This window comes from Diabrotica virgifera, chromosome 6 (genome assembly GCF_917563875.1).
Source record: "Diabrotica virgifera virgifera chromosome 6, PGI_DIABVI_V3a".
NCBI lineage: Eukaryota > Metazoa > Arthropoda > Insecta > Coleoptera > Chrysomelidae > Diabrotica > Diabrotica virgifera.
In genome coordinates, this window is record NC_065448.1 from 226,532,232 (window position 1) to 226,544,284 (window position 12,053).

At 33.5% G+C, this 12,053-nt stretch overlaps 1 protein-coding gene across 4 annotated transcripts in view; it reads right to left on the reverse strand.

Annotated features, from left to right (window-relative positions):
• LOC126886755 (A disintegrin and metalloproteinase with thrombospondin motifs 7) overlaps positions 1-12,053 on the reverse strand; it is a 285,039-nt gene that overhangs the window by 140,155 nt on the left and 132,831 nt on the right. For all 4 annotated transcript variants that reach the window (XM_050653778.1, XM_050653777.1, XM_050653775.1 and 1 more), the window contains exon 3: positions 735-1,060. In XM_050653778.1, coding sequence (XP_050509735.1) covers positions 735-1,060 — 326 coding nt within the window. The remainder of the gene's footprint in view (positions 1-734; positions 1,061-12,053) is intronic.

Below are 12,053 nucleotides of genomic sequence, written 5' to 3' on the forward strand. Positions count from 1 at the left end.
CGGCACATGGAGAATCAGGAGAAACAACGAGGTTAATGAATTGAATGAAGATTACGATATTGTACAATTTGTGAAAAGTCAAAGATTGTCATGACTGGGATATGTGCATAAACAAGACGATGAACAGACAACAAAGAAAATATTACAATTGAAGCCGAGTGGAAGGCGAAAAAAAGGAAGGCCCAGAACAAGATGGTTGGATGACCTGAAAACCATGAACATAAGACAATGTAGATGAGGGGCACAAGATACATCCGAGTGGAGTCACATAGCCAGACAGGCCAAAGCCCATCCAGAGTTATGATGCAAATATGAGAAGAAGAATTCTCATACGGTTAAACACAATGGAGAATTCTCATACGGCACAAACACAATGGTTTTTGTTTGAGCAAATTAACGGGTAACTTACTTTAAACGAAGCATTAGAAATATAAATATTCGCAGATGTTTGTCAAGCCAGAATCTTTTTGACGTTGACATATCGTTGGCATAAAGAAGTGAATTTTAAGTCAACATTCAAAAGGGCTTGGAATCGAGACTGGTAATTATACGGAATAGTTCTCCCTCTTTGGAAGGATTAACTCTGTAGTTTTGTTTGTTTCAATTTTGTCGGAGTAGGATATTTATTTGGAAGGTTAAATACTCTTTGGTGTTGATTTGGAAAAACATGTTCTTTAAATAGTTACCAGGTGGCACTATGGATATGATTTTTTCTGTTCAAAGGAATAACTTACCAATCCGTTACATGTAGAAATAGCTACCCTCGAACTTTCCTGACCATCGATTATCCCCTGAAAATGACAGGAACTGCCCATTAAAGAAGGTGCCATCCTTGTATAATTATCCCTACTTCTTCGTTCTATTACTACTGACTTTGTAAAAAAGGCGTTGGTTGGTCGAAGAACTAAAAAATATACGTCTTGTTCCAGTGATATATTAAAATGTACAGAATCTGAGCTTTTGTGGTGTGTTGTGACATCGTCGGATAGATGTTCTCCTGTGGAGGTAACTCTTTTTGGAATGGTTTCATGGGCATGGGAAAGAAATGGCGTGTAAAGGCCTGAAATAATAAAAAAAAACAACGTTAGATAATGCACATAAATATAAAAAATTATAAAAGCTTATGCAACTATAATGTTATAACCATACCGATGTATTTTTAAAACTCACTTCATACTAATTATTATAACTGACGTTTCTAACCCGGTCTATATAGACATTTCAAATAACAAAAATTGCCGGAGAGCCAAATTTTGGTGGAGAGCTAGGGTATACCATAACAAGTAAAGTTTAAAAAGTCCCCATCGATCCCATGTGTGCGTCAAAAGTTATTCGGGGTCAAAGGTCAAAATTTGAGATTTTTTGGATTTTTTTCGAAAACGGTAAGTTTTATCAAAAAAAAAACCTTACACCAAAGTTGTAGATCTTAAAATTCTCTACAAAAATAGTCCTTACTATTTTTTTCCTAAGAGTTGTCATTCCTGAGATATCGCGATTCAAAGAGTCACATTATACATGACATGCACACGCTTCCACACCACCTGTGAGGTAGTGTAGTGTACTCGGCGCGTTTTTTTACCGTGGTTTCCCCTGTAGGCCTACTCCACTAACTGTTTTGACAATTTTAGTTTTTAGTTTTTAGTTTTTACCGGTCAAGTTCTAGATATTACCTTATTATTGATATTGATTATTGATATTGCTATTGATTATTAGGTTAACTATTGTTTGTATTTCTTTAGATATTTTAATCAGATTCATATTCTTGAAAGTCTACTTCAACAGTCAAGTCTTCTTCGATTTCATCTTCTTCCTCTTCCTCTTGCTGGATGTTCAAAAATTGTTCAAATGTGACTGAGTCATTGGTCTCTTCATTAAAATCACAGGAGTCTTCCTCTGTTGTACTAAACTGGACATTTGAGCAAGACTGACCTTGGCAGTTGGTACACACTAGAGAACACAGCAACCCGACTTTTTTACATCCACATTTGGCACTACAACCTTTTTTGCAATTGCAAAAAATAGTGTTAAGGAGTTTTTCTGGAGCAGGTGGGAGTAAGGTTTTAATCGGTTCCAGAGTATTATCTATTAATTTCCAACCCCAGTCTTCTTGATTCAGTTCATTGTTCATTGCCTAGCCATGTTTGACCTTGATAATATACTCGATACAAATGTTGAAAAGCAGATGCTGATGTTGGAGGAAGACATGACAGTTGTACTTGTTTCTTGTTTCGCGTATTTTTTACAAAAGTTAAGTATCGGTATTTATCAAGACAAATAATTTTTTTTGGAGCTCCATAAACCGCAAGAAGAAAGCTGAAAGAAAGCTGAAATGGTAATTGACAAATTAACAGCTGCGAATATTGAAGTGAAACAAGCTAAAAATGGCGCAGATGTCCTTATAATTGAGACACCAATTGAAAAATTTAAGGCAACAAACACAATTGTAGTTGGTGAAGGTGTTGATTTGTTGGTACTGATTACTGCAAGGACTCCAGTAGATAAAGTAATTTATTTTCTGAAACCTGGAAGGGCTCAACAGCGAACAGAGATATATTTTTCGAATAGTTTATCGGCTTATCCCAAATGCCAAAAGTACATTTTATTTTTACATGCGATAACCGGCTGCGACACTACGTCCGCAATGTACAGAAGGGGCAAAACGTCAGTACTTAAATTATTCGAAAAAAAAAAAGATTTGACTGACTGCTGTAAAGTTTTTACAGAACTTGATTCTACACCGCAAACAATAATTACGGAAGGAATTCGCTTTCTTCTTGCGGTTTATGGAGCTCCAAAAAAATTATTTGTCTTGATATATACCGATACTTAACTTTTGTAAAAAATACGCGAAACAAGAAACAAGTACAACTATCATGTCTTCCTCCAACATCAGCATCTGCTTTTCAACATTTGTATCGAGTATATTATCAAGTTCAAACATGGCTAGGCAATGAACTGAATCCAGAAGACTGGGGTTGGAAATTAATAGATAATACTCTGGAACCGATTAAAAGCTTACTCCCACCTGCTCCAGAAAAACTCCTTAACACTATTTTTTGCAATTGCAAAAAAGGTTGTAGTGCCAAATGACTCAGTCACATTTGAACAATTTTTGAACATCCAGCAAGAGGAAGAGGAAGAAGATGAAATCGAAGAAGAATTGACTGTTGAAGTAGACTTTCAAGAATATGAACCTGATTAAAATATCTAAAGAAATCAAAACAATAGTTAACCTAAAAATCAATATAGCAATATCAATAATCAATATCAATAATAAGGTAATATCTAGAACTTGACCGGTATTGTTTCCTTAAATTATTCTAAAATTGTCAAAACAGTTAGTGGAGTAGGCCTACAGGGGAAACCACGGTAAAAAACGCGCCGAGTACACTACCTCACAGGTGGTGTGGAAACGTGTGCATATCATGTATAATGTGACTCTTTGAATCGCCATATCTCAGGAATGGCAACTCTTAGGAAAAAAATAGTAAGGACTATTTTTGTAGAGAATTTTAAGATCTACAACTTTGGTTTAAGGTTTTTTTTTTTGATAAAACCTACCGTTTTCGAAAAAAATCCAAAAAATCTCAAATTTTGACCTTTGACCCCGAATAACTTTTGACGCACACATGGGATCGATGGGGACTTTTTAAACTTTATTTGTTATGGTATACCCTAGCTCTCCACCAAAATTTGGCTCTCCGGCAATTTTTGTTATTTGCCAAGCATTTTGATGTCTAAGTTGACCGGATTATTCATTGAACTTTATCCAGCAGCCAACATAATAAAATAAATAAAGTCCACAAGACTCCAATGTGCTGGACACCTCAGAAGACATTCCGACCAAAGAACAGTAAGGCTGGTATGGGAGGAAGTCCCAACTGTAAGCCCCGGCGCAAATTGATACTAAACGAGACACAACCTGCACCGGCGAACTGCTTAGACCGTTTTGCGCACCCTACTATCAGTGCATGCGTTCGCATGTCTCGCTTGGGAACGTTTGTCGTCAGCGTACAATTTTGGGCTGTGGAACGCGTGACTCACCGCCAGATGTTTATTTTTACTTGTTTTTGTTTGCGAGATGGACGTATCTTAAATGAATACGGATGGTAAAGTTGACACCATCTATCTATCGCCCGTCGGCAAATTCAAACAAAAATGTAACTTGCAGACAGTCTTTTACCACCTTTAGTCCAGACAAATTAATACATGTACATAATATATTTTTACCACTAAAAATGAGATGTTTTAACCAAATATTGCTTCAAATATAATGTGCAGAATAATTTTGAATTACGTTCCGCTAATGAACTTGCTTTTTTGTCCTTAAAAGTAGAAAAAAAGTTTCAATAATTATATTGCTTAATATCTAAATATAATCGTTTAACAATTTTAACTGTACTAATGCCCAAATATCAGATTTTCAAGTGTTAGACTGATTGATTTACGATGCGTAACCGGATTGTAAAAACACCAGCACGTGCCTTATCTGGGACTGGGGACTAGGGCCTGACTTGCAAATTTTTAGTTTAATTGTATCTTTGCAACGAGCTTGTTTATCGATAGATGTGCATTATTAATTGTGCATTGCTCCAATTTTAAGTTGTGTTGAAATTTTGTTGAGTAGTTATAATAATTGTAGTATTTTTTTGTTGTTTGTTTGTTTGAAACTGTCTATGTGTGTATAAAGAAAATGTTTAGACCATGGGAAAAATCACCTACAGTTTTTCGTGCATGGGAGCAAGAGAACCCAAGTAGTAGTAGAGAAAGTGTAGTAGTCAACAATCTTTTAAGTGTAAGTGATACAAAAAACAATGACACTGAGACTGTAACTGTAGAAAAGTGTTTAAGACTTCCAAAGAAAAGGATTGTTTTGAATGAACAATCTAAGAGAATTTGTATGAACGTTTACAAAAATCTTCAAAATGATCCTGAAAATAGTTGTAAAGGGAGTATTATAAGAAAAGCGGCATTTCTAACAGGAATTCCTTATTTTACCATGCGCGACATCGTAAAAAGTGGTGTTAAAAAGAGAAAAACAAGATCGGGTGCTGGAAAACCTAAACAAATTAATATCGTGACTGCTAAATGTTTAAGGAATTTGGTTTACGAGGAATACAAACAAAATGTAATACCGACAATTGACATTATATACACCAAGCTTGTTGCGATGGGAAGAAGCTGCCCTAAAACCACTTTACGTAGACGGCTGAAAAAACTTGGGTTCAAATACAAAATCGTTGATAAACGGGTGGCTATTATGGAAAGTAAGGGGATAGTACACTGGCGTTTAGATTATTTAGAAAAAATTCAAGAATATCGAGACCAACAGCGGACTATATATTATTTAGACGAGACATGGTATGACACGCATGATACCGCTAGCAAGGGTTGGACTGATGGTTCACGTAGGTGCCAGTTGAAAGGCATACCTCCGAATAAAGGTTCCCGGATGATTATTGTGCACTGTGGATCTGCAAATGGTTGGGTGCCAAATGGGTTAATGCTTTGCGGAAAAAAAATAGAAAAATGTAGTATAGATTATCATCAGAATATGAATTCTACTATATTCGAAGAGTGGTTTAAAAATACACTACTTCCCAATATAACACCGGGCAGTGTAATAGTTATGTACAATGCAAGCTACCACTCAAGCCTTCTCAAAAAAAATTCCTAACAGTTCGTCTTCAAAACAGGAACTAAAAGATTTCCTCTCGGATAATGATTTGTATTTTGAAGACAACTATAATAAGAAACAGTTACTTGAAGTGCTTCGTACCAAAACTTATAAGAAACAATATATATTGGACACTATTGCAATACAACATGGCCATACTGTTTTGAGGTTACCACCTTATTTTTGCATATTCAATCCTATCGAACTTATTTGGGGACAAGTAAAAAAACGGATTCGGAGGAAAAATAGTTTTCCAAAATTTGACGCGAAAGTGGTCGATTTAATTCGATATGAACTATCACAAATTACAAGTGCCGACTGGAAAGAAGCAGTAAACCATGTAGTGAAAGTAGAAGATGAGTACAGAAGACTAGGACAATTTTTTTCAAACAGTGGAAAACTTATTATTAATCTGGTGGATAGTGACGATGATGAGAGCTCGTCTGCAGGAGAAACATTTTAAACAAGGTACGCTAATATGATGATTATTTCAGTTAAAATAATTCAGTTTTTCTTAAATGTAATATACTTTTCCACAGTTTCTTCTATGTAGGTACGTCATCGTTAAACGCTAATAGGGCTTTTCAACGCTTCTCATAGGTTTCAAGCACTTGTCATAAAATATGTCGTTTAATTTTAATATATCTGCGTCATACGTTATTGGTATATAGTATATACGTATATACCAATAACTATACATACCAAAGACGTATGACAGATATATTAAAATTGTATGACATAACAAGTGCCTGAAACAAATGAGAAGCGTTGAAAAGCCCTACAGAAGATGCCGTTGTATCACCTAGTATTTTTTCCGACAGGGTGGTAGAGTGATATTTTTTTTTACATTTCACTTTTAACCATTTAAAAAACAAAGAAATATAAATAGTTCAGAGAAATAAGGAAAAAAAATATCATGTTGGTGACACAACCCCCTCCAGGCCGAAACCAAATTTTTCGAGTAGTATGGTCATCTATAATAATAACCTATATTTTTCCTGCAGCCGATTTTGATGATATACATAGTTATAAACAAATGAAGATCAAAAAAAGGTAAATTTTCGCTTTTTTCGTCTATTACTAAAAAATTGGCCACTTTAAAAAAATTTGAGAGTAATAAACTCATAAACCGTATAAAAAACTTCAATATGGCGTTCGCTGAATATCTCTATCCTTATTGGTTGCTTAGAAAATTGCAAAATAAATCATAAATTTTTAGTTTTTATAAATATTCATAACTTATGTAAAAATTAACTTAGAAACTTCTTATTAACGGAATGCTGAGACTTATGGTGCTTAAATCATACCCTAAATTTCAAAGCAATTGGTCAAATAGTTTAATAGTTATTTAATTTGTTTATCTAAAATTAATTTTTTTTGCAACACTGTAAGTCAGAAAATGATGAAGTTACAGTAATATTTTGGATAGTTTATGAAAGAAGAAAATTTACAGTATTAATTTAATTTAAAAAAAATGACAAAAAATAATTATAAATATTGCAAAATAATTTTGCAAAAACGTGTCAGTTAAAAAAATGGGGGGGCTAACTTTGTTCCTAATTGTCCTAGGACACTTGTTTTTCTTTCTAAATGTGTATAAAAATTCAGTCTTTCTAAATATGAAAAAATAATTTTTCTACGGGTAACGGTTAAAAGTTATTCTAATTGTTTATAAGTAAGCAAAAAATCGACATGTTTTTGAAAAATAATTTTACACTGTTTAAAATTATTTATTGTCATTTATTTTTAATTAAGGTAATAGTATAAAAGTTCTTCTTTCATAAACTGTCCGAAGTATTATTGTAACCTCATAATTTTCTGACTTATAGTGTTGCAAAAAAAATAAATTTGGGATAAACAAATTAAATAACTTTTAAACTATTTGACCAATTGCTTTGAAATTTAAAATATAATTCAAGTACAAGAAGGCTCGGCATTCCGTATAATAAGAAGATTCAACGCTAATTTTTACCTAAGTTATGAATATTTATAAAAACTCAAAATTTATGATTTATTTTGCAATTTTCTAAGCAACCAATAAGGATGGACATATTCAGCGAACGCCATATTGAAGTTTTTTATACGATTTATGTGTTTCTTACTCCCAAATTTGTTTAAAGTGTTTAACTTTTTGACAATAGACGAAAAAAGCGATAATTTACCGTTTTTTGATCTTCATTTGTTTATAACTATGTATATCACCAAAATCGGCTGCAGGAAACATATAGGTTAATAATATAGATGTCCGTACTACTCAAAAAATTTGGTTTCGGCCTGGAGGGGGATGTGTCACGAGAAAAATCTTATTTCTCTGGACTAAAAGTTTTGTTTGTTTTTCCAAAATCAGATTTTCTGCTTTTTGACTATAATATACACACTAATACATTATTGTTCTTTTATGATTTATTACTTGCATCAAAAAATTTGTGTCGGTGAAATAACAAATATCGCGATACGTCCCTGGACATCGGTTACTCGAATTTCATAACATACAAAAATATTTATTATCTGTTTGAATTAGCCGACGGGCGAAATAGCGATGGACCCGACTTTACCTAAGTAAAATTTATTATGATCAATAAAAATATTAGCATAGTCAACACCCCGAGTGAAAACTGCGTTGTCTTTGTCATTAAATTCCGATAACTTTTGGTAGACTAAATAAGCGGCCATACGAAATTAATAATCAAAGTTATGCCTTTACAAAAACACATTATTAGAAAAATAAGGTGAAAAATGATTCATGCTACTTAACACCGTGATCGATAAAAATATCGCATTACCCTCAAATTCAACTTGTCGGCATATTACATTTTTGTTTATACTTAAAAATTAAAAACTAAATATGCAGATAGTGATATTTTTTATGACCGATCAGTAGCGGAGGAATTATGAATTATGACCTGCAGTAATTGTACATGATTGCGATCCTGCAGTAATTGTAAATGATTGTAATCCGAGCAGTAAATTGAGGAATATGAGTTATAACCGAGCAGTAGGGGAGAGATTATTTTAAGTATGTAGGTATTATATGCAGAAATAAAATACTCAGTGTAAGATATCTTTTTATGTACCCGCTTATGATCAAATTCGATGATTTTGAAAGTCATATCGCTACGACTACTAGGGACGTGTAAGATATTTTTAAAACGTTACTAGTTACAAATACGGAAATACCGATTTTAAGTTGCCTACTCAATTCAGTACAAGGATCAGGTACATCAGTATTTTGTAATCAGTATTTGTACTCAGTACCACTGAGAACCGGTATCACAAGTAACCGTTACAGTCATGTCCGCACTGATTTTGCCCGTCTCTATTCGCCACATCGATAGCCAACGGTTGGGTTGGGTTGTGTTCAATATGCGGCACGCTAGAAAAATAAATGCATGGGTCACCCATCCCACCGGCGCATAGTGTCCAAAATTGAAGGAAACGTGATCGAAAGTCCAAAAAAAAATAAATCTGAGAATGCCGAAATTAAGGGATTTGTTTGTACTACTCATGATGCAACTTTTCAGCAAAAATTGATTTTTTAAGTTTGTTAGGGACAGATGTATTAATGATCAAAAGTACAAAATTCAGTATAATTTTATACATCAAATTTAAATCCTCAGAATATGCCTTTTACTTTGATTATTACTTCATTTATGTGGATAGCTAATGTAAAAGTAATTATTGGAGATAAAAATACATACTTTAAAGATTAAAATGATATAGTTAGCTTCACGGAAAGGTGATTATAATTTTGATATAATCGGCTGGCTAAAAACCAATACAGTTTTTGATAAAATTAATGTTTGACAGCGTATTACGTTTATTGTGCCATCTTGTGCCACGTTAAATCCTTCACTAGATGAAAGATTATAGTGTAAGGAATAAAAAAAGATATAACACAAACTGCAGAAAACTGCGCAACTGAGTACATGGAGCATTGAATCAAGCGCTGCGCGCGTTTAGTCTGAATTAATTGCATCCGTACGTATTGTTTACATGTATGTCAAACACATGATATTTGTTGGGGTTGCGAAAAGAGATTTTAGTTTTGATGAAGTAGTGTTTTTGCTTAATAGAGAATATATTAGTTTTATAAATAGCTATATTAACAATTTATTGAAGTTATATTTCTTTAGGCGCGATTGGGAAAAATGTTGGGATTTGGAGTAAATGTAAATGTGTGCGAATTCATCAAAAATTGTTAGCTCTACGCGCAGATACGTTATAGGGTTTTTCAACGCTTCTCATTTGTTTCGAGCTTCCGTCATAATCTGTCGCATAATCCGTGTATATTAATACACTAACCAGCAAAATTACCACACTACCTGTAAAATGGGACATTTTTGATGTCTCGAATTTCCTAAACCTCTTGTCCGATTTAAGTTATTTAATATGTTATAGCCTTATTCTTTAACAATATTTCCGTAATAATATTGTTGCTAGACGGGTAAGATGTCATTGTATAATAATACTGTGTTTTTTTCTAAAAGTATTGAGTATTTCTTACCACTCATAACACTGTTAAATATATATATATATATATATATATATATATATATATATATATATATATATATATACAGGGCGTTTCATTAAGAATGTCCAATGTCTGAGTTGTAGATTCTAGACCTCGAAATATTAAGATTTAACCAAAATCACTTAAATAAAATATGGCTCCTTACAGAGTTACAGAGTGTGTAATTTAAAAATTTAAAAACTATGCTCAGTATTTTAAAACTATTCTACGTATCCTTCTTATACTTGACAGACAGTGTAGATACTATACACCCTATGTTACACCCTATGTACACTATCAAATTATGTTAAATATCCGTTTCTAGTTAGTACCAGAGGCGTACGAGATAGGGGACAGTGAGGGGTTGATCCTTTCCAATTCCTACTCCACTGGCGAAATTTCCATTTTAGCGCAATTTTTCGATTCTCCAGTACTCGCTATGTAAATAATATACTCCTCACACCTAACGATAAAATTATTCGTTTTTGAGATATTTGAACTTAAACAAGTAACGGCACAGATATTTTGAATAATGTATTGTGTCGCTTAATTTTAAAATATCTCGAAAACTTATGATTTTATCATTAATAATGAATAATATACTCTTCAGTCTTAACGATAAAATCATTGGTAATAGAGATATTTGAAGTTTAAGATTAAGCGGCACAATACATTAATTAAATATCTGTGCTGTTACATATGTTTAACTTCAAATATCTCGAAAACTGATGACTTTATCGTTGCGAATGAAGTGTATGTTATTTACATAGATAGTATTGTAGAATCGAAAAATTGTGCTAAAATGGCAGTTCCGCCAATAGCGTAGAATTTGGGAAGGCTCAATGATTCACTGTCCCCTGTCGTACGCCTCTGGTAATAGCCAGAAACGATTGTTTAACATAATTTTATAGGGTGTACAGTACCGACACTTTTTGCTAAGTATGAAAAGGATACGTCAAATAGTTTTAAACCAATGAGCAAAAATATTTTTTAAACTTTTAAATAAAACACCCTGTAACTCTGTAACGAGCCACATTTTATTTAAGTGATTTGGATTAAATCCTAATATTTTGAGGTCTAGAATCTGCAAATCAAATTGGACATTCTTAATGAAACACCCTGTATAACGATATTTTTTAAGTAATTCACCCCCTAATGAAGGGATGAAAACTAAAAAAGAAACGATCCCTGTTATAATATACCCGTTATACGATATAATACCTCAAATATTCCAAGTTTTCAGCCGGATCACTTTTACAGTTTAAACAAATTGAGTTTCGATCACGTTTTGACCAATTTTGAACACTGTGCGGCGCAGGTTGTGTCTCGCTTAGGTTTAATTTGCGCCGGGCTTAAGAATACCACGCGGACGCCCTTGACTCCGGTGGCGAGATAATTTAGCAGGAGATCTAAGGCTATGGGTGTGGAAAATTGGATAGAGGTTGCTCAGCTGGGAAAATTGGACAGAGAAGAGTGGGCCATGTTGTTGAGTCGGCTAAAAACCACGAAGGGTTGTAACGCCACGGAGTAAGTAAGTTTCATTGACAGTAACTTAGTTAGCAGTCAAAATATATTCTGTTATCGGACTTATTATAAAAAGGTAGAGGAAGAGCAATTGGCATAATTGAAGCTGGCAATGGAATAAGTGGAGGGATTCACTCTATTGTTCAACCTGGTCATGAATGAAATAATAGAAAACTAAAAGATAAGAAAGGATACCAAACAAAAAAACAACTTGAAATAATCAGCTATGCAGATGATACAATACTAATTTCTCAAAGTGAAGACGATTTACAACGTATGCTGCATAAGGGAGAAATGAAAATGTCAAAAAAAATGAAAGGCAGAATTTACAAAACAGTC